The sequence below is a fragment of the Electrona antarctica genome (assembly GCF_951216825.1).
Source record: "Electrona antarctica genome assembly, contig: scaffold_73, whole genome shotgun sequence".
NCBI classification, from domain to species: Eukaryota; Metazoa; Chordata; class Actinopteri; order Myctophiformes; family Myctophidae; genus Electrona; species Electrona antarctica.
Window position 1 is genome coordinate 23,523 of NW_027638626.1, and position 23,170 is coordinate 46,692.

At 45.4% G+C, this 23,170-nt stretch overlaps 1 protein-coding gene across 3 annotated transcripts in view; it reads right to left on the bottom strand.

The window, feature by feature from the left end:
* dele1 (DAP3 binding cell death enhancer 1) overlaps window positions 1-23,170 on the bottom strand; it is a 37,409-nt gene that overhangs the window by 1,098 nt on the left and 13,141 nt on the right. For 2 of the 3 annotated variants that reach the window (XM_079530779.1, XM_079530778.1), the window contains 5 exons: window positions 18,256-18,331; window positions 17,962-18,104; window positions 16,907-17,068; window positions 6,688-6,780; window positions 5,761-5,911 (listed from right to left, as the gene is read on the bottom strand). In XM_079530779.1, coding sequence (XP_079386905.1) covers window positions 5,761-5,911; window positions 6,688-6,780; window positions 16,907-17,068; window positions 17,962-18,104; window positions 18,256-18,331 — 625 coding nt within the window. The remainder of the gene's footprint in view (window positions 1-5,760; window positions 5,912-6,687; window positions 6,781-16,906; window positions 17,069-17,961; window positions 18,105-18,255; window positions 18,332-23,170) is intronic. The other variant, XM_079530780.1, reaches the window with a different exon arrangement.

The following is a 23,170-nucleotide window of genomic DNA, read 5'->3' on the forward strand; positions in this document are numbered from 1 at the left end:
TGTGTCCGTCCTTCCTTCCGTCCGTCTGTGTACAGCTAATCTCCGGCACCGTTAACCCGGCCGATGCCAAACTTTGCACACACACTCCCTGGATGCCAACGATGAACCTCTGCCCCACATTTTCCAGAACGGCCTGTTATAGCGCCACCATGAGGCAGCTTTTCACATTTATTACCTAAAACTGCACCAATCTGCGTGAAACGTTGCATGCACACTCCCTAGAGGCCAAGGACAAACCTTTGACCTGCATTTTCCGCATCTGCCTTTTATAGCGCCACCAGGAGGCCGACTTTTGTAAAACACATTTTTTTATATTACTCCTCCAGATTCTGTCCAAAAATCTCACAAATCGTTACACAGTATCTCTATGGTCATGTGCTCAAGTCGGATCTGTCTGATATTTCATATTCCATCCTAATTGGCTATAATTGGCTTTCACAGTTTGCAAGATTGCCCCGTTTTGAACAATAGCCTCAAATCATGAACGCAGCATGCAATTTACGTGAAATCTTTCACACATTTTCTTACTAGGCTGAGGAATATATCCCACCCTTTTCACATTGGCCTGTTATAGCGCCACCAACAGGTAGATTTTTGCAAAACACATTTTTGGAACAAAATGCCTCAAATCATCCAATTGCCATCAAAGGCGTATGAAGAAATGGCTACAGAAATACATGATCTCTGTAGTCATGTGATCAAGACGAGTCTGTTGGATTTCTCAGATTGTACACTGATTGGCTAACATTGCCTTCCAAAGTTTTCAGGAGTGGCCCGTTTTGTACAAAATGCTGCACATGTCCTCCTATCCAGAATTCTATCCTCAGAGATGCTATGAGTGATCTGGCTCTCCTCAACAAAATGAAGAAAATTGTTGCAAAAACAAATAACAAAAAACATCCTCCTAAACATTTTGCCAAACATCACACACACTCCTGGTGGAGACCTGTGCCCGGAAGGGCACTTTTTCTAGTTGTTTATGTGCTGACCAATGTTGGGGACATACTTCTGGACTCACACTGGACAATAGACTTAGGTTTGATCAACACATTACATCTATCCAGTCAGGGTTAGGGTTAATGGGTAACCCTAACCCTAGACTCCATGTAATCCGTAAATTAAGATCCTTGGCTGGGTTTCCCAAACGAAATATGCATAGTGAGTATGTGTGGTAGGTTCCTACCTATAGAACCTCACTAGAGGTTCTACCTATGTGAGTATGTGTGTGGTTCTTCTCAACAACACTGTGAACATAGATAAATATGCATAGTGAGTATGTGTGTGGTTCTTCTCAACAACACTGTGAACATAGATAAATATGCATAGTGAGTATGTGTGTGGTTCTTCTCAACAACACTGTGAACATAGATATGACGTGTATAGATGTGCCACGCAATGGTAGGCATTTTAATTGCTTTGATGCTGAAGTAGGTCTAAACATGTTTGTTTCATTTCAAAGTTTGTATATTTAAATGAGATGAAGAAAGTTTTTACTACTGCCACATGTCGACAGGTGTGTGTTAAAGGTTAAAGGTGTTAAAGGTTAAAGGTGTGTGCTAAAGAGGCTTTAGGGAAACAGGTTTGCTTCTAAATGTATTCATACAGGAGGCCTTACAGGTGTGTGTAGGCTAAAGAGGCTTTAGGGAAACAGGTTTGCTTCTAAATGTATTCATACAGGAGGCCTTACGTGCGCAATGAGGACAGGTATGGCTGTGCTCTAGTCTAGGTTGTCTATTTCTATGTTGTTGTGTTTGACAGTGTTTCCCAAAAAAGGACATAGGCCGCAGACCTGCTTCTGTGTGCAGCCTAGAGGGGCGTGTTCAAGCCTAGAGGGGCGTGTTCAAGCCTAGAGGGGCGTGTTCAGCCTAGAGGGGCGTGTTCAGCCTAGAGGGGCGTGTTCAAGCCTAGAGGGGCGTGTTCAGCCTAGAGGGGCGTGTTCAGCCTAGAGGGGCGTGTTCAAGCCTAGAGGGGCGTGTTCAGCCTAGAGGGGCGTGTTCAGCCTAGAGGGGCGTGTTCCAGCCTAGAGGGGCGTGTTCCAGCCTAGAGGGGCGTGTTCAAGCCTAGAGGGGCGTGTTCAGCCTAGAGGGGCGTGTTCAGCCTAGAGGGGCGTGGTCAAGCTACGTGCAACACAAAATGTATTTGGGAAACCCAGCCATTATCTGTTGCTCCTCATCTTTTGCTACAAAAGCATTATCCAACCTGTTCTGTTGTTCTGTTCTGCATGTTTCTACACCATACTGTCCATGTCTAACAGAAACAAACCTTTCAGTATATATATATTTTTATCCCACAATTTTGTAACCCATTTTTCACCCCTGTGTCAATTATCTAATGTGATCCTGGGCTCTACACACCCTCCGCCAACCTAGTCCCCATATATGGGGGACATGTGGAGAGCAACGGATTTGAACCCATGCTTCCTTTTAGCCTGGCTAATAAGCCAGACTCAAATCACACTGTCGTGTGGTATTTGAGTCTGGAGATGCTGTGTATGGATCTTGTTTCCCGGGGGGCGGATTCAAACATTTTCTCTTTGACGCAATTGGTTAGAGCTACTGTCAGTCAAAGGTCTCAAGCATTGAACGTCAATGTACCAAAGCCCGATATTGCATACGGTGTCCCGATTGGCCACACCAGTTCTCTGGTGTAGGAAATGGGCGTACAATTGAGCCTCTCCAGACATAGGCGGCGGGTGGATTTTACCTTTGGGTAGGCTAGAATTGCGTGGGGGGGGGGGGGGGGGGACGACTCTCTCTCTATTTATTTCCCCCAGATGGTCTAAAAATGAGTTACTTTGACCAATTTATTACCAATCTCGTACACCATTGCTCACGAAAGCAACACCCTTGACCCAATTATAGACACTGCATCTAGCTTTTAATTAAAGTTCCCCGGGCATTGTTTTGGGATATTTTGGCCGATATCGGTATTTTTCTCAAGTCTGGAGTCAGTGTGGAGATTACCCGGCGGTGTTGCTGCCCCTCCCGGCTCATGGCTCTTCACAGACGGCACACAGACAGCAGCCACTCCGCTGAACGGGTCAGTGTTGCTGCCCCTCCCGGCTCATGGCTCTTCACAGACGGCACACAGACCACTCCGCTGAACGGGTCAGTGTTGCTGCCCCTCCCGGCTCATGGCTCTTCAGAGACGGCACACAGACAGCAGCCACTCCGCTGAACGGGTCAGTGTTGCTGCCCCTCCCGGCTCATGGCTCTTCACAGACGGCACACAGACAGCAGCCACTCCGCTGAACGGGTCAGTGTTGCTGCCCCTCCTGGCTCATGGCTCTTCACAGACGGCACACAGACAGCAGCCACTCCGCTGAACGGGTCAGTGTTGCCCCTCCCGGCTCATGGCTCTTCAGACGGCACACAGACAGCAGCCACTCCGCTGAACGGGTCAGTGTTGCTGCCCCTCCCGGCTCATGGCTCTTCACAGACGGCACAGAGACAGCAGCCACTCCGCTGAACGGGTCAGTGTTGCTGCCCCTCCCGGCTCATGGCTCTTCACAGACGGCACACAGACAGCAGCCACTCCGCTGAACGTGTCAGTGTTGCTGCCCCTCCCGGCTCATGGCTCTTCACAGACGGCACACAGACAGCAGCCACTCCGCTGAACGGGTCAGTGTTGCTGCGGTCACTGGTGGTGCTGCTGAGTGCTGACAGCCGAGCCGACTCACAGCTTCTTCTTAGTTCTGAATTACTTTATCTTTGCCTTGAAAAAGACCGTAGGGCGTAGGTAGATCCATTTAGACCGTAGGGCGTAGACCGTAGGGCGTAGGTAGATCCATTTAGACCGTAGGGCGTAGACCGCAGGTAGGCTATATCCATTTAGACCGTAGGGCGTAGGTAGGCTATATCCATTTAGACCGTAGGGCGTAGGTAGGCTATATCCATTTAGACCGTAGGGCGTAGGTAGGCTATATCCATTTAGACCGTAGGGCGTAGGTAGGCTATATCCATTTAGACCGTAGGGCGTAGGTAGGCTATATCCATTTAGACCGTAGGGCGTAGGTAGGCTATATCCATTTAGACCGTAGAGCGTAGGTAGGCTATATCCATTTAGACCGTAGAGCGTAGGTAGGCTATATCCATTTAGACCGTAGAGCGTAGGTAGGCTATATCCATTTAGACCGTAGGGCGTAGGTAGGCTATATCCATTTTGCGTTTTGCTGTTTTTCCAAAACAAACCAGCGCGCTACTGTTTGCTACAAAGCGACTAGAAGGAAGAGGTTTACAGAAAGGCTACCAAGTAGCCAATCATATGACCCGATCAGCGATCACCAGGGGGCAGCGACAACACACACACACACACACACACACACACACACACACACACACACACACACACACACACACACACACACACACACACACACACACACACACACACACACACACACACACACACACACACACAGCCTTCTATATAATGCTGAGCACATATGGGGACACGGGGAGAACATGTGAGGGTACCTACCCTAGGGGACACGGGGAGAACATGTGAGGGTACCTACCCTAGGGAACACGGGGTGAACATGTGAGGGTACCTACCCTAGGGGACACGGGGAGAACATGTGAGGGTACCTACCCTAGGGGACAAGGGGAGAACATGTGAGGGTACCTACCCTAGGGGACACGGGGAGAACATGTGAGGGTACCTACCCTAGGGAACACGGGGTGAACATGTGAGGGTACCTACCCTAGGGGACACGGGGAGAACATGTGAGGGTACCTACCCTAGGGGACACGGGGAGAACATGTGAGGGTACCTACCCTAGGGGACACGGGGAGAACATGTGAGGGTACCTACCCTAGGGGACACGGGGAGAACATGTGAGGGTACCTACCCTAGGGGACACGGGGTGAACATGTGAGGGTACCTACCCTAGGGGACACGGGGAGAACATGTGAGGGTACCTACCCTAGGGGACACGGGGAGAACATGTGAGGGTACCTACCCTAGGGGACACGGGGAGAACATGTGAGGGTACCTACCCTAGGGGACACGGGGAGAACATGTGAGGGTACCTACCCTAGGGGACACAGGGAGAACATGTGAGGGTACCTACCCTAGGGGACACGGGGAGAACATGTGAGGGTACCTACCCTAGGGGACACGGGGAGAACATGTGAGGGTACCTACCCTAGGGGACACGGGGAGAACATGTGAGGGTACCTACCCTAGGGGACACGGGGAGAACATGTGAGGGTACCTACCCTAGGGGACACGGGGAGAACATGTGAGGGTACCTACCCTAGGGGACACGGGGAGAACATGTGAGGGTACCTACCCTAGGGGACACGGGGAGAACATGTGAGGGTACCTACCCTAGGGGACACGGGGAGAACATGTGAGGGTACCTACCCTAGGGGACACGGGGAGAACATGTGAGGGTACCTACCCTAGGGGACACGGGGAGAACATGCAAACTCCACACAGAAAGGCCCTTTCGCCAACCACGCCTCGGGTATGGGCACTGCAGACGAGGAGGAGGAAACACGCCGCCAGCACCCACAGCGTCCCAAGCGGGAATCGAACCCAGGACCTTCTAGCTGTGAGGCGACAGCACTATCAACTGTGCCACCGTGCCCCAACCTTTCAGTCACGGCCAAGTTCAAATGATGAATTCCACACGTAACGGTGGAATGCTCGTAAATGTCCGTACACTCACAATATGAGCGTAAAAGGTGTTGTGAATCTGGCTCTGTGTGTGTGTGTGTGTGTGTGTGTGCGCGTGTGTGTGTGCATGTATAGTACCTCTGGTACCAGCAGACATTAACAGTGTTTTAGCCCTCTGGCTCCCCCCGGTGGCAGCTTGGTGGTATAACCGTAGAGCAGTCTGCAGGCTCTGCTCAACACCAACTCCTCTCTCATAGCACTGACCTAGGATCAGCTGGGCCCTGGAGCTCTGCACGCACACACACACATGCATGCACACGCACACACACATGCATGCACACGCACACACACACACACACACAGACACACACACACACAATCACATGAAGTGTAACCAATTGAGTGCGCAGGACAAGTGAGAGTAGAAAATCTACTGCCGCACACATTAAGCACATGATCATAGGTCACATGATCATAGGTTACATGATCATATATCACATGATCATAGGTCACATGATCATATATCACATGATCATAGGTCACATGATCAGAGGTCACATGATCAGATGTCACATGATCAGAGGTCACATGATCATAGGTCACATGATCATAGGTCACATGATCATAGGTCACATGATCATATATCACATGATCATATGTCACATGATCATATGTCATGCTAACATCATGTTATGATCATATATCACATCATGCTATCATCAGAGGGTCTGTTATGATCTCCAAGCCCTCAATGAGTCACAGATTGCTATTTCTTTGTGCTTCTATGGAATCCATATGACTGAAGAAATGTGCATGCACCCGCACACGCACGCACACACACGCACACGCGCACACGCACACACACGCACACGCACACACACGCACACACGATCAGAAGTCAGTTTGAAGTAGCCTCGGAAACCCAGACGTTTGGGTCCGAGTCCACTTCAATTCGGCATAGAGTGGCGCAAACGTCCCTCACTCTCTGCTGATTTCTGATCGTCTGCACCTTTGTTAAATTGATGCACACATAGGAGGACCCCAGGCAAGTTTGAAGTGACTCACTCCTTGCTCTGCTGCCATCTGCAGGTAGATGACGGACCTGCGGGCGTCTCTGATTGGCTCCTCCGAGAGAACTGAAGCCAGAAAGAGCTGAGCCTGAAACACATCAACACATGGTGGCGCTGTTATCATATATCTGAAACACATCGACCACATAGTGGCTGTAGGAGCCATGAATGGGATTGTTGCAATGTGTGGTTATGTTGATTATATGTTTGGTCAATGAAATTAATGCGCTGTCACTGGTGCTATGGATGATTGATTGACGGGCATAGGGGCGGACCTGATTAATACATAAACATCACCTGTTCACCTGTTTGGTACACACAGTGAGAGAGAGCGGGTGTGTGGGACGCCATACCTTTTGTTGACCGCTTTATTTTACTTTATTTCACTTTATAGCTGTGGTCATTTTGCTTTACGTTTGAGCACCGTTATGAGTTGTTTATATTTCTTTAATAAAACCCTTAAAATGCATCAGTTGGATCCAGCAAATTCCTTTTGTTTGCGACGGAGCGCGTCTGACAACATGGCCCATCCCATCGCCTCTCAGCGACTTTAAAGTTTAATTCTCACGTAGTCGCTTTACATTGTCAACAAAAGAGGCTATTGTCAACAAAAGAGGCTATTGTCAACGGTGGCATGCAGCAGAACATACGTTCGGATCAAGTGGACCAGAATAAAGAAGAAAGAGGGTCGGGGTCAACAGACGAGGACGGAGGAACACTGACTGACAACAAACATTCCGTGAGTCACTGTCAAAGTCAACCACGAAATTCAGGTACGCTTGTAAACTGCACAAAGGAAAGGAACGCAGTTTGCAGAAGTCCATTATTGGGGACGACCTGATCACGGGTTGAGTTGACGCTCAGAATAAAGTTTGATTTAAGGATCCTCTCGTAGCTGTCAACAAAGGAAACCGCTGTCTCTTTATTTCGGCTTGTCCGTCTGAACTGCTGCGCTGCTGGTTTGAATATTACGTCTGAAAGAGAATACTAAATGGATGATGATTTGTGGATACGTTTTCTTTCAAGAATTGTGTTTGTGTTAAATGGCACAAATTATTGAAAAGAAAAATTAAGAGGAAATATGAGTCAAATAAATACTGTGGAGGTGGAGGTTACCAGTTTCTCAATCCGAAATGGAACGTGGAAAGCCAGACATTATGCTCACGGCCAAGGGTTAGGGTTAGGGTTAGTGGAATGGAACGTGGAAAGCCAGACATTATGCTCACGGCCAAGGGTTAGGGTTAGGGTTAGTGGAATGGAACGTGGAAAGCCAGACATTATGCTCACGGCCAAGGGTTAGGGTTAGGGTTATGGAACGTGGAAAGCCAGACATTATGCTCACGGCCAACGGTTAGGGTTATGGAACGTGGAAAGCCAGACATTATGCTCACGGCCAAGGGTTAGGGTTAGGGTTATGGAACGTGGAAAGCCAGACATTATGCTCACGGCCAAGGGTTAGGGTTAGGGTTAGGGTTATGGAACGTGGAAAGCCAGACATTATGCTCACGGCCAAGGGTTAGGGTTAGGGTTAGGGTTATGGAACGTGGAAAGCCAGACATTATGCTCACGGCCAAGGGTTAGGGTTAGGGTTAGGGTTATGGAACGTGGAAAGCCAGACATTATGCTCACGGCCAAGGGTTAGGGTTAGGGTTATGGAACGTGGAAAGCCAGACATTATGCTCACGGCCAAGGGTTAGGGTTAGGGTTATGGAACGTGGAAAGCCAGACATTATGCTCACGGCCAAGGGTTAGGGTTAGGGTTATGGAACGTGGAAAGCCAGACATTATGCTCACGGCCAAGGGTTAGGGTTAGGGTTAGGGTTATGGAACGTGGAAAGCCAGACATTTTGCTCACGGCCAAGGGTTAGGGTTAGGGTTATGGAACGTGGAAAGCCAGACATTATGCTCACGGCCAAGGGTTAGGGTTAGGGTTATGGAACGTGGAAAGCCAGACATTATGCTCACGGCCAAGGGTTAGGGTTAGGGTTAGGGTTATGGAACGTGGAAAGCCAGACATTATGCTCACGGCCAAGGGTTAGGGTTAGGGTTAGGGTTATGGAACGTGGAAAGCCAGACATTATGCTCACGGCCAAGGGTTAGGGTTAGGGTTAGGGTTATGGAACGTGGAAAGCCAGACATTATGCTCACGGCCAAGGGTTAGGGTTAGGGTTATGGAACGTGGAAAGCCAGACATTATGCTCACGGCCAAGGGTTAGGGTTAGGGTTATGGAACGTGGAAAGCCAGACATTATGCTCACGGCCAAGGGTTAGGGTTAGGGTTATGGAACGTGGAAAGCCAGACATTATGCTCACGGCCAAGGGTTAGGGTTAGGGTTATGGAACGTGGAAAGCCAGACATTATGCTCACGGCCAAGGGTTAGGGTTAGGGTTAGGGTTATGGAACGTGGAAAGCCAGACATTATGCTCACGGCCAAGGGTTAGGGTTAGGGTTAGGGTTATGGAACGTGGAAAGCCAGACATTATGCTCACGGCCAAGGGTTAGGGTTAGGGTTATGGAACGTGGAAAGCCAGACATTATGCTCACGGCCAAGGGTTAGGGTTAGGGTTAGGGTTATGGAACGTGGAAAGCCAGACATTATGCTCACGGCCAAGGGTTAGGGTTAGGGTTAGGGTTATGGAACGTGGAAAGCCAGACATTATGCTCACGGCCAAGGGTTAGGGTTAGGGTTATGGAACGTGGAAAGCCAGACATTATGCTCACGGCCAAGGGTTAGGGTTAGGGTTATGGAACGTGGAAAGCCAGACATTATGCTCACGGCCAAGGGTTAGGGTTAGGGTTAGGGTTATGGAACGTGGAAAGCCAGACATTATGCTCACGGCCAAGGGTTAGGGTTATGGAACGTGGAAAGCCAGACATTATGCTCACGGCCAAGGGTTAGGGTTAGGGTTATGGAACGTGGAAAGCCAGACATTATGCTCACGGCCAAGGGTTAGGGTTAGGGTTAGGGTTATGGAACGTGGAAAGCCAGACATTATGCTCACGGCCAAGGGTTAGGGTTAGGGTTATGGAACGTGGAAAGCCAGACATTATGCTCACGGCCAAGGGTTAGGGTTAGGGTTATGGAACGTGGAAAGCCAGACATTATGCTCACGGCCAAGGGTTAGGGTTATGGAACGTGGAAAGCCAGACATTATGCTCACGGCCAAGGGTTAGGGTTAGGGTTATGGAACGTGGAAAGCCAGACATTATGCTCACGGCCAAGGGTTAGGGTTAGGGTTATGGAACGTGGAAAGCCAGACATTATGCTCACGGCCAAGGGATAGGGTTAGGGTTATGGAACGTGGAAAGCCAGACATTATGCTCACGGCCAAGGGTTAGGGTTATGGAACGTGGAAAGCCAGACATTATGCTCACGGCCAAGGGTTAGGGTTAGGGTTATGGAACGTGGAAAGCCAGACATTATGCTCACGGCCAAGGGTTAGGGTTAGGGTTATGGAACGTGGAAAGCCAGACATTATGCTCACGGCCAAGGGTTAGGGTTAGGGTTAGGGTTATGGAACGTGGAAAGCCAGACATTATGCTCACGGCCAAGGGTTAGGGTTAGGGTTATGGAACGTGGAAAGCCAGACATTATGCTCACGGCCAAGGGTTAGGGTTAGGGTTATGGAACGTGGAAAGCCAGACATTATGCTCACGGCCAAGGGTTAGGGTTAGGGTTATGGAACGTGGAAAGCCAGACATTATGCTCACGGCCAAGGGTTAGGGTTAGGGTTATGGAACGTGGAAAGCCAGACATTATGCTCACGGCCAAGGGTTAGGGTTAGGGTTATGGAACGTGGAAAGCCAGACATTATGCTCACGGCCAAGGGTTAGGGTTAGGGTTATGGAACGTGGAAAGCCAGACATTATGCTCACGGCCAAGGGTTAGGGTTAGGGTTATGGAACGTGGAAAGCCAGACATTATGCTCACGGCCAAGGGTTAGGGTTAGGGTTATGGAACGTGGAAAGCCAGACATTATGCTCACGGCCAAGGGTTAGGGTTAGGGTTATGGAACGTGGAAAGCCAGACATTATGCTCACGGCCAAGGCCGCGCTGAATACAATTGACAAGCTTGAACGGGAACGTCACATTTCTGTCAATAACATAAAAGCACTAATACCACAAATACAATCTTTCATGGACGATAAGGAAAAGTAAAGACAAAACGAGTGTTTTTTCAGCATTTCAAATTACAGCAATACATTTAAATGTGACGTGGAAAAGTGGTTGGTTGAATCAGAATGAACGGGACCTAGTGTTGACACTGGTGCACAAACTCATTATATTGCAAATGAAACAAGTTCACTTTTGGGAGTTGAAACTGTTGAAATGTGGCCACTCCCCCAGTAGGCCTAATGGATGAACCTCATTTAATAACGCAAGCTGCATCAATAATATCACATGACATCCAGGCTGATGTGCATCCAAATGACAGTGCGTCAAATGTGGGAATGAAATCTACCACTTCCAGAGTTTCTTCCGAATGGGTTATTGCTCAAGCCGACTTGGCAGCATTGCAGATAAAACAAAAGCTATTAAAGGACAAAAATGAACTTGAAGCTGAGGAGGAAAGGTTGCGCAAGAGAAAGGAGCAACTGAAAATGGACGAGGACATTGCTGCACAAATGGCAAAATTAAATGTGCTAAAATCTCAAAGTGTCATAAGTGGGAGGTCATCTAAAACAAAGCATGTGAATTCTTACGTGGAAAAAACCAATCCATTTACACCAAAAATGTCACAAAATCATGTGGGCACAGGAACAAGGCCTAAGGGCAAAAATAACTCAATTAATTCATTCCCCAATCACAGCCTCTGTCAGTTGTACCCCAGGAAGCTATGCCATGCCCTGTTCAACAAAACACACCAATGCAATATGATTCCAATATAAAAATCATCATGACAATGCAAACGCTCATTTTGAAAATGTTAACTGTGGAAATGAAAATAAGTGTCAAAATGAGATGCTTAGCATTATGAGGGGCAGCGGTGGCCGAACGGTTTGCGGAGCGGTCTTGTTATCGGAAGGTCGCCAGTTCGTATCCCCGGACCGGCACGTTAAAATTACCACCGCTGAAGTGCCCTTGAGCAAGGCATTGAACCCCTACCATGAAATGTTCTATGAGCAGGGTCTGGCTGTAAACAAGTTCGTCGAGCTTAGTCCATTCACCCTGGGTAAACAAAGAACTTTGCTTTGCTTTAAGAAAGCAAAATGAAATAACCACGCTGTTGATACAGCAACATTGCCTCTCCTCTTTGCCAAAGAGAGAAGGGCCAATCTTTGATGGTGATCCACTAAAATACCATACTTTTGTGAAGGCTTTTGAGAATATAGTAGAAGATAATACTCAAGAGGACAGTGACCGTCTATATTATCTGGAGCAGCAGACAAAGGGTCTTCCCAGAGAACTGGTCAGGAGCTGCCAGCACTTAGACCCAGTGAGGGGGTATGCTAAAGCCAAGGCTCTGTTGAGAGAGGAGTTTGGAAACGAGCAGAAAATAGCATCTGCATACATGGACAAGGCTCTATCATGGCCGCTCATTAAAATCGAAGACGTAAAATCTCTTCAAGAGCACAGTCTTTTCCTCAGGGGCTGCTGTAACGCCATGGAGGAAGTGCAATATCTACATGAGCTAGACATGCCTGCAAATATGCTGACCATCATAAGAAAGTTGCCATACAAGTTCCGAGATACGTGGAGAAATGTAGCCTATGAACTACAAGAAAAGTACAAAGGTAGAGCTACATTTATGGACATTACTGCTTTTATTGGGAAACAGGTGAGAATCTTAACTGACCCAATATTTGGCAACATACAGGATGCTCCATCACTAACTACAACTAAAGGTGAGAGCAAGCCTCCATCTGGAATGAGAAGAACTAGCTATGCCACCACTGTGACCCCTGCGGAACCCATGACTCAGGTTGGACTTGAAGAGAAGGAACATGTTCGAGAAGTAATTAAAACATGTCTGTGCTGTGGAGAAGAACACACATTGGATATGTGTCCCCAGTTGGAGGAAAGACCCCACAAAGAGAAGATAGGCTTCTTGAGAGAAAATGGAGTCTGTTTCGGATGCCTGAGTGTTGGACATGTCAACAAATTCTGTAGAGAGAAGATTACCTGTCAAACTTGTGGTCGGAAACATCCAACTCTACTTCATATCACTCAGAAAGAATGGAACAAAGGGTCTGACCAATCTGATCGGAAGTCAGGGATATCAGTGGATGGCACAGTGGTATCGAGTGGCCTTACTGGGGCTGGTGACGACTGTAAACTGCCTATCGTTCCAGTACAGGTTAAGTCCAAGAAGGGGAGCAAGATTATTACCACCTACGCTTTCTTGGACCTGGGAAGCTCTGCCGTGTTCTGCACTGAAGCCCTGATGCACAAACTTGACCTCACACGGAGGAAGACAAATATTCGGTTAAGAACAATGGGCCAAGAGAAAGTTGTGTCTAGCTACAGTGTGTCCGGACTGGAAGTGTCTGGTTTGAATGAGGAGCACTTCTGTAACCTTCCCCAGGCTTACACACAGATGTACATGCCTGTCCACAAGGGGAATATTCCAAAACAGAAGGATCTCTTGAGATGGCCTCATTTACAGCATGTTCAACTGCCTGAGATCGATGCTGACATTGAGCTATTGATAGGGACGAATGTTCCTGAGGCATTAGAACCATTGCAGGTCATTCGCAGTGTAAATAATGGTCCCTATGCCATCAGGACCATGCTGGGCTGGACTGTGAACGGACTGTCTGTAAATTGGACAGATGGTGCGTCAGTGATTAAACCCATCAGGAACGAGACTTCCAAGTTCAAAGTTGATCCAGAAGATACTCATCAACTAATATCAGATGACCCTGAGGTCAAGAAATCTGTTGTGATCAATGCTGTACAGACCAAGGAGGAGGTCAGTGCACTGAATCACAGGATCCCATACTTGGAATCTTGGATTCGTATGATAAAATCTGCAGCTTGGATCTTAAGTTTTATGACCTGGCTCTTGTCTCTTTGTGAGAGGAGGAGACAAGAAGTGAAAATGGACCTTGAACTGTCTGACTTGGACCTAAAGAGATGTTTAATGGGAAAGGATAAGGAGACATTTAAGAAGGAAACGGTATCAAGTTGCCGGTCAGTGGAAGAGCATACGAAGGTGGAACTGGAAATCATGAAATTCATCCAAGTTAGGATTCCAGAGGACGTCTACAGGCTGCACAAAGGCCAAGGGGTGAAGGAGGACGGTCACACCTACCCACTTTTCTCAATGAAAAGTGGGTACAGCAGTACAGCTGCCTCGATCAGCCAAAAACCAAGATCTGATTGATCCAGGAGGCAGAGGAGCGATGTTTGGACAATTCCATGACCTGTTGAATTCAGGTTGAATACTATTACAATTACTTGGATTGCTTTCATCTTGACTTTTTGACTTTTGACATTGACTTTACAATGAGAGTGTTTACTCTGAAAATGACTTTGCGTGGGAACCTCTTTACAAACAATCGTTTTCGCGATTGACTTTCATATCCATGAGAAAAAGAAAAGTTTGGAAATGTACTGTTACTGTTATTTCATGCCTCCTATTTATTTGTGATATAATTATTACGTAATAACCTAATAATTTGGGGCTGGCGTGTAGGAGCCATGAATGGGATTGTTGCAATGTGTGGTTATGTTGATTATATGTTTGGTCAATGAAATTAATGCGCTGTCACTGGTGCTATGTATGATTGATTGACGGGCATAGGGGCGGACCTGATTAATACATAAACATCACCTGTTCACCTGTTTGGTACACACAGTGAGAGAGAGCGGGTGTGTGGGACGCCATACCTTTTGTTGACCGCTTTATTTTACTTTATTTCATATACTTTATAGCTGTGGTAATTTTGCTTTACATTTGAGCACCGTTATGAGTTGTTTATATTTCTTTAATAAAACCCTTAAAATGCATCAGTTGGATCCAGCGAATTCCTTTTGTTTGCGACGGAGCGCGTCTGACAACATGGCCCATCCCATCGCCTCTCAGCGACTTTAAAGTTTATTTCTCACGTAGTCGCTTTACAGTGGCTGTAACGAAGACTCTGACTAGGACGTTGGGCTATATGACATATGACATGTTTAGTATGACAATCCCTATATTTGGGCCCGAGCCGACCTAGTGCTGATATCAGATAGATATGGTAGAACCATATATGGATAGATCTAACTGGCTTAGTCATCGTGACAAGCCTGGTCGGAGAATATATAGAGGGTCGGCTTCAGGGAGAAGGCAGAAGTCAAAGCATCCTGGTTTAAGTTCTAACCGGACACCACTGCGGGGGTCCTAAGCTAAGTAATCAGCAATACAGCCTTGAGCTATTTTATAGTGGCGCTGTTATCATATATCTGTTATAATATATATTGTAGGAACTGAGGCCACATGGTGGCGCTGTTTTTACTAAAACTACAACATGACGTCACTGAGCCGCGGTGATAAGAGACTCACCGCTCACCCAAACACATCTCTCTGTTTTTACTAAAACTACAACATGACGTCACTGAGCCGCGGTGGTAAGAGACTCACCGCTCACCCAAACACATCTGTTTTTACTAAAACTACAACATGACGTCACTGAGCCGCGGTGGTAACAGACTCACCGCTCACCCAAACACATCTCTCTGTTTTTACTAAAACTACAACATGACGTCACTGAGCCGCGGTGGTAACAGACTCACCGCTCACCCAAACACATCTCTCTGTTTTTACTAAAACTACAACATGACGTCACTGAGACGCGGTGGTAAGAGACTCACCGCTCACCCAAACACATCTCTCTGTTTTTACTAAAACTACAACATGACGTCACTGAGCCGCGGTGGTAAGAGACTCACCGCTCACCCAAACACATCTCTCTGTTTTTACTAAAACTACAACATGACGTCACTGAGCCGCGGTGGTAAGAGTCTCACCGCTCACCCAAACACATATCTCTGTTTTTACTAAAACAACAACATGACGTCACTGAGACGCGGTGGTAAGAGACTCACCGCTCACCCAAACACATCTCTCTGTTTTTACTAAAACAACAACATGACGTCACTGAGCCGCGGTGGTAAGAGACTCACCGCTCACCCAAACACATCTCTCTGTTTTTACTAAAACAACAACATGACGTCACTGAGACGTCACCGCGGTGGTAAGAGACTCACCGCTCACCCAAACACACCTCTCTGTTTTTACTAAAACAACAACATGACGTCACTGAGACGCGGTGGTAACAGACTCACCGCTCACCCAAACACATATCTCTGTTTTTACTAAGCACCGTTTAGGTGGTCACCTCTTCACCAAAAAACGATTAATAGGCCTTTAGGTTTAGTGTTACCCTAGTTAGTTAGTTCTAAACTATTAATAAGGTTTAGTGTTAATTAGGGTTAGGTACCTAACCCTAGTTAGTTAGTTCTAAACTATTAATAAGGTTTAGTGTTAACTAGGGTTAGTTACCTAACCCTAGTTAGTTAGTTCTAAACTATTAATAAGGTTTAGTGTTAACTAGGGTTAGTTACCTAACCCTAGTTAGTTAGTTATAAACTATTAATAAGGTTTAGTGTTAACTAGGGTTAGGTACCTAACCTTAGTTAGTTAGTTCTAAACTATTAATAAGGTTTAGTGTTAACTAGGGTTAGGTACCTCAGTGAGTTAGTGGGTAAGGGTTAGTCTAACCAATTTTCCTGAAAAACTCTATGTTTCTATGTCAGTGGTTCTCACAGGGTTAAACCCTATGTTTCTGTCAGTGGTTCTCACAGGGTTAAACCCTATGTTTATGTCAGTGGTTCTCACAGGGTTAAACTCTATGTTTCTATGTCAGTGGTTCCTGGGTTAGGGTTAGGGTTAGTGTGTTGTTTCTATGTCAGTGGTTCTCACAGGGTTAAACTCTATGTTTCTGTCAGTGGTTCTCAAACATTTTCATGTCAAAGCAAATATTTGAGTTAAAACACTCGCTCTGAAAGAATATATATTCCAAATTTGCGCCACATTTTCACGATTTAAAAAAAATAGCAGGACTACAAGCTCATAGCACGGCACTCGGTGCCTCGCTATGAGCTTGTAGATCTGCTATTTTTCAATAGCTAAAGTTTAACTAAATGCTTAAAACACCAACAGGGGTTCCCACCCAGAATGGGTTTAGTGTTTAGTGTTTAGCGTTTATTGTTAAGGGTTTAGGGTACCTCAGTGAGCCCAGACAACGAGGCCTTCTCCAGCATACTGACAGCATACTGCAGCTCCTCTGTGCTCCTCTGTCGCCCCCTGCTGCCCAGAAGGAGCTTTGCATAACGGTACTGAGCCTGGTGATGATTCCCATTGGCCGCCTGGCGGTAGAAATACAGAGCCTGAAATAACATAAGAACAGTGTAACATATTAGTAATATATAAAAACATAATTATATAATATATACATAATACTGTATATACTGCTGCTGGGTCAGTGCTACTGAAGGCAGTGTTGTTCTAAAACACCCTGGACAACGCTCCACACGTCCCAGACTCTTCTCCCTTCTCTAAAACACCCTGGAAAACGCTCCACACGTCCCAGACTCTTCTCCCTTCTCTAAAACACCCTGGACAACGCTCCACACGTCCCAGACTCTTCTCCCTTCTCTAAAACACCCTGGAAAACGCTCCACACGTCCCAGACTCTTCTCCCTTCTCTAAAACACCCTGGACAACGCTCCACACATCCCAGACTCTTCTCCCTTCTCTAAAACACCCTGGACAACGCTCCACACGTCCCAGACTCTTCTCCCTTCTCTAAAACACCCTGGACAACGCTCCACACGTCCCAGACTCTTCTCCCTTCTCTAAAACACCCTGGACAACGCTCCACACGTCCCAGACTCTTCTCCCTTCTCTAAAACACCCTGGACAACGCTCCACACGTCCCAGAGTCTTCTCCCTTCTCTAAAACACCCTGGACAACGCTCCACACGTCCCAGAATCTTCTCCCTTCTCTAAAACACCCTGGACAACGCTCCACACGTCCAAGACTTTTCTCCCTTCTCTAAAACACCCTGGACCGCGCTCCACACGTCCCAGACTCTTCTCCCTTCTCTAAAACACCCTGGACAACACTCCACACGTCCAAGACTCTTATCCCTTCTCTAAAACACCCTGGACAACGCTCCACACGTCCCAGACTCTTCTCCCTTCTCTAAAACACCCTGGACAACGCTCCACACGTCCCAGACTCTGTCTCGTAGCGTAGCGTAGCATTAGCATAGCGTACCTTGTGGTGGTTCTGTGTGGTTCCTCTTCCTGTCTCGTAACACACGGCCGTGTTGAACTGAGCCTTCCTGTAGCCCTGCAGCGCCCCCGTGTGGAAACACGAAAACGCTGCCTCGTCGTCACCACATTGGACACTCTGAAGACCTGAGGTTGAAATTAAACCATTCACTGTTCACCCACTCTGAAGACCTGGACTTATAATAGAAATATTTAGAGTTATAATAGAACTGTGTGTGTGTGTGTGTGTGTGTGTGTGTGTGTGTGTGTGTGTGTGTGTGTGCGTGCACGTGTGTACCTATGATGTTGAGGACAACGGGGACACTGGAGTCTCCAACGTGGCTGAGATTCACTGCTGCTTCTTCTACTGCCCCCTAGTGGACAACACATATATAAACATCTCTGCTGCTACTGCCCCCTACAGGACAACACATATATAAACATCTCTGCTGCTACTGCCCCCTACAGGACAACACATATATAAACATATCTGCTGCTACTGCCCCCTACAGGACAACACATATATAAACATATCTGCTGCTACTGCCCCCTACAGGACAACACATATATAAACATCTCTGCTGCTACTGCCCCCTACAGGACAACACATATAATGTATAAACATGTAACTCAGTTGTATAGATCCATACACAGTGAACTCAGTAGATGTATAGATCCATACAGTGAACTCAGTAGATGTATAGATCCATACACAATGAACTCAGTAGATGTATAGATCCATACAGTGAACTCAGTAGATGTATAGATCCATACACAGTGAACTCAGTAGATGTATAGATCCATACAGTGAACTCAGTAGATGCATAGATCCATACAGTGAACTCAGTAGATGTATAGATCCATACAGTGAACTCAGTAGATGTATAGATCCATACAGTGAACTCAGTAGATGTATAGATCCATACAGTGAACTCAGTAGATGTATAGATCCATACAGTGAACTCAGTAGATGTATAGATCCATACAGTGAACTCAGTAGATTCATAGATCCATACAGTGAACTCAGTAGATGTATAGATCCATACAGTGAACTCAGTAGATGTATAGATCCATACAGTGAACTCAGTAGATGTATAGATCCATACAGTGAACTCAGTAGATGTATAGATCCATACAGTGAACTCAGTAGATGTATAGATCCATACACAGTGAACTCAGTAGATGTATAGATCCATACAGTGAACTCAGTAGATGTATAGATCCATACAGTGAACTCAGTAGATGTATAGATCCATACAGTGAACTCAGTAGATGTATAGATCCATACAGTGAACTCAGTAGATGTATAGATCTATACACAGTGAACTCAGTAGATGTATAGATCCATACAGTGAACTCAGTAGATGTATAGATCCATACAGTGAACTCAGTAGATGTATAGATCCATACACAGTGAACTCAGTAGATGTATAGATCCATTCACAGTGAACTCAGTAGATGTATAGATCCATACAGTGAACTCAGTAGATGTATAGATCCATACACAGTGAACTCAGTAGATGCATAGATCCATACAGTGAACTCAGTAGATGTATAGATCCATACACAGTGAACTCAGTAGATGCATAGATCCATACAGTGAACTCAGTAGATGTATAGATCCATACAGTGAACTCAGTAGATGTATAGATCCATACACAGTGAACTCAGTAGATGTATAGATCCATACACAGTGAACTCAGTAGATGCATAGATCCATACAGTGAACTCAGTAGATGTATAGATCCATACACAGTGAACTCAGTAGATGCATAGATCCATACAGTGAACTCAGTAGATGTATAGATCCATACAGTGAACTCAGTAGATGCATAGATCCATACACAGTGAACTCAGTAGATGTATAGATCCATACACAGTGAACTCAGTAGATGCATAGATCCATACAGTGAACTCAGTAGATGTATAGATCCATACAGTGAACTCAGTAGATGTATAGATCCATACACAGTGAACTCAGTAGATGTATAGATCCATACACAGTGAACTCAGTAGATGCATAGATCCATACAGTGAACTCAGTAGATGCATAGATCCATACAGTGAACTCAGTAGATGCATAGATCCATACAGTGAACTCAGTAGATGTATAGATCCATACAGTGAACTCAGTAGATGTATAGATCCATACACAGTGAACTCAGTAGATGTATAGATCCATACAGTGAACTCAGTAGATTTATAGATCCATACACAGATAAATGGTACTATTAAAGTGGATAAATAATGGACCAAAGTTTCTTTTTGATTGTGTACATTTTCTATTTTCCGTACTATTTTCTATTTACTGTACTATTTTCTATTTTCCGTACTATTTTCTATTTACTGTACTATTTTATATGTACTGTACTATTTTCTATTTTCCGTACTGTTTTCTATTTTCTATTTACTGTACTATTTTCTATTTACTGTACTATTTTCTATTTACCGTACTATTTACTGTACTATTTTCTATTTTCCGTACTATTTTCTATTTTCCGTACTATTTTCTATTTTCCGTACTATTTTCTATTTTCCGTTCTATTTTCCGGACTATTTTCTATTTTCCATAATATTTTCCGTACTATTTTCTATTTACCGTACTATTTTCTATTTTCCGTGCTATTTTCTATTTTCCGTACTATTTTCCATAATATTTTCCATAATATTTTCCGTACTATTTTCTATTTTCCGTACTATTTTCTATTATCCGTACTATTTTCTATTTACTGTACTATTTTCAATTTTCCGTACTATTTTCTATTTTCCGTACTATTTTCTATTTTCCATAATATTTTCCGTACTATTTTTATTTTCCGTACTATTTTCTATTTTCCGTACTATTTTCTATTTACTGTACTATTTTCTATTTTCCGTACTATTTTCTATTTACCGTACTATTTTCTATTTTCCGTACTACTTTCTATTTTCCGTAATATTTTCCGTACTATTTTCTATTTTCCGTACTATTTTCTATTTACCGAACTATTTTCTATTTACCGTACTATTTTCCAATTACCGTACTAGGTAAATAGTATGTTTTGATGTATTACTATGTTTTTTGTTCATGCTTACTGTAAATCACTCTGGATTAAGAGCATTTGATAAATGCGGGCTACTCCTGAAAAGTTTAGAAGCCAATCGTAGCCAATGAGGGTGGATTATGAGAAATCAAACAAACCCGTCTTGATCACATGACTATGGAGAGCATGTGTACCGATTTGCGTGAAATTTGGATAAAATCTGAAGGAGTAAAATTAGAAAATGTGTTTTACATATGTCGGCCTCCTGGTGGCGCTATAAAGAGCAGATGTGAAAAATTCCAGGCAAAGGTTTTTCCTTGGCCTCTAGGGAGTTGGCATACAAAGTTATTCACAGATCCGTGCAGTTAGAGGTAAAACCACTTTTCGGCCAGTTATAGCGCCACCATGAGGCTGAGTTGAAAATGTTCATGGGGCATTTCTTCCTCTGCCTAGTGGGAATGTGCGTGCACAATTTCACGGAAATCACACGATGTGTTCATGATTTGCAGCATTTTGTTTGAAACCGAGCACTCCTGCAAACTTTGGAAGCCAATCTTAGTCTGAGAAATCTGAAAGACCCGTTTCGTTGAATGGCTCTAGAGAGACTGTACCAATTTGCGTGATGTTTGGACAAAATATGTAGGTGTAATGTCCAAAAACTTGTTTTGCACAAAGCGGCCTCCTGGTGGCGCTATAACAGGCCATTCTGGAAATTTTGGGGCAGAGGTTAATTTGGGGCAGAGGTTCATTCCAGGGAGTGTGTGTGCAAAATATGGCATCGACCGGGTTAACGGTGCCGGAGATTAGCTGTTCACAGACGGACGTACGGACACACGGACGGACGGACACACGGACGGAGTGCAAAACATACTCTCTCCCCATGCCTTCGGCCTGGTGGAGACAATAAACCATGTTAGGGCACGCGTGCACACATCCTCCTGGGTGACGGCAGACTGTGGGGGGGGGGTCCGATCAACATATGTGACCAAATTTGACTGAGGGACTGCCATTGGATTTTTTTGAATTTTCGTTTTTTCATGTCATGTGAAAGCAAGGCATCATAGCTTCAAATTCACATGTTGGTTGTTCAGTTTGACCCACCAGTTTTGGAGATATGGCTTATAGAGTAATGTCTTGCAGAGAAACAGCGAGTTGAGTCTTCTGTGGTCTCTAGCATTACACCTAGCTACATGTTTAAGCATTTATTTCATATTTACATGTCTTCTGTGGACTCTAACATTACACCTAGTTACATGTTTACATGTCTTCTGTGGTCTCTAACATTACACCTAGCTACATGTTTAAGCATTTATTTCATATTTACATGGCTTCTGTGGACTAACATTACACCTAGCTACATGTTTAAGCATTTATTTCATATTTGCATGTCTTCTGTGGACTAACATTACACCTAGCTACATGTTTAAGCATTTATTTCATATTTACATGGCTTCTGTGGACTAACATTACACCTAGCTACACGTTTAAGCATTTATTTCATATTTACATGTCGATTTCAGATCAACATGGAATGAATTCTGTACTGGCCATATATGTAGCGTGTCTTGAGTGTACAGGGTTTGATGAGGTCAGATCAAGGTATCAGGTATCAGTTATCAGTCAACAGGCCCATCTAGAGTTTAAATGGACAGGTGTCAGTCAACAGGCCCGTCTAGAGTTTAAATGGACAGGTGTCAGTCAACAGGCCCGTCTAGAGTTTAAATGGACAGGTATCAGTCAACAGGCCCGTCTAGAGTTTAAATGGACAGGTATCAGTCAACAGGCCCATCTAGAGTTTAAATGGACAGGTGTCAGTCAACAGGCCCGTCTAGAGTTTAAATGGACAGGTATCAGTCAACAGGCCCGTCTAGAGTTTAAATGGACAGGTATCAGTCAACAGGCCCGTCTAGAGTTTAAATGGACAGGTATCAGTCAACAGGCCCGTCTAGAGTTTAAATGGACAGGTGTCAGTCAACAGGCCCATCTAGAGTTTAAATGGACAGGTATCAGTCAACAGGCCCGTCTAGAGTTTAAATGGACAGGTATCAGTCAACAGGCCCGTCTAGAGTTTAAATGGACAGGTATCAGTCAACAGGCCCGTCTAGAGTTTAAATGGACAGGTCTTCAGTCAAAAGGGAGACATTGAAGAGGAAGGATGGATGGGGAAGGATCAACATAAGGAACATATGG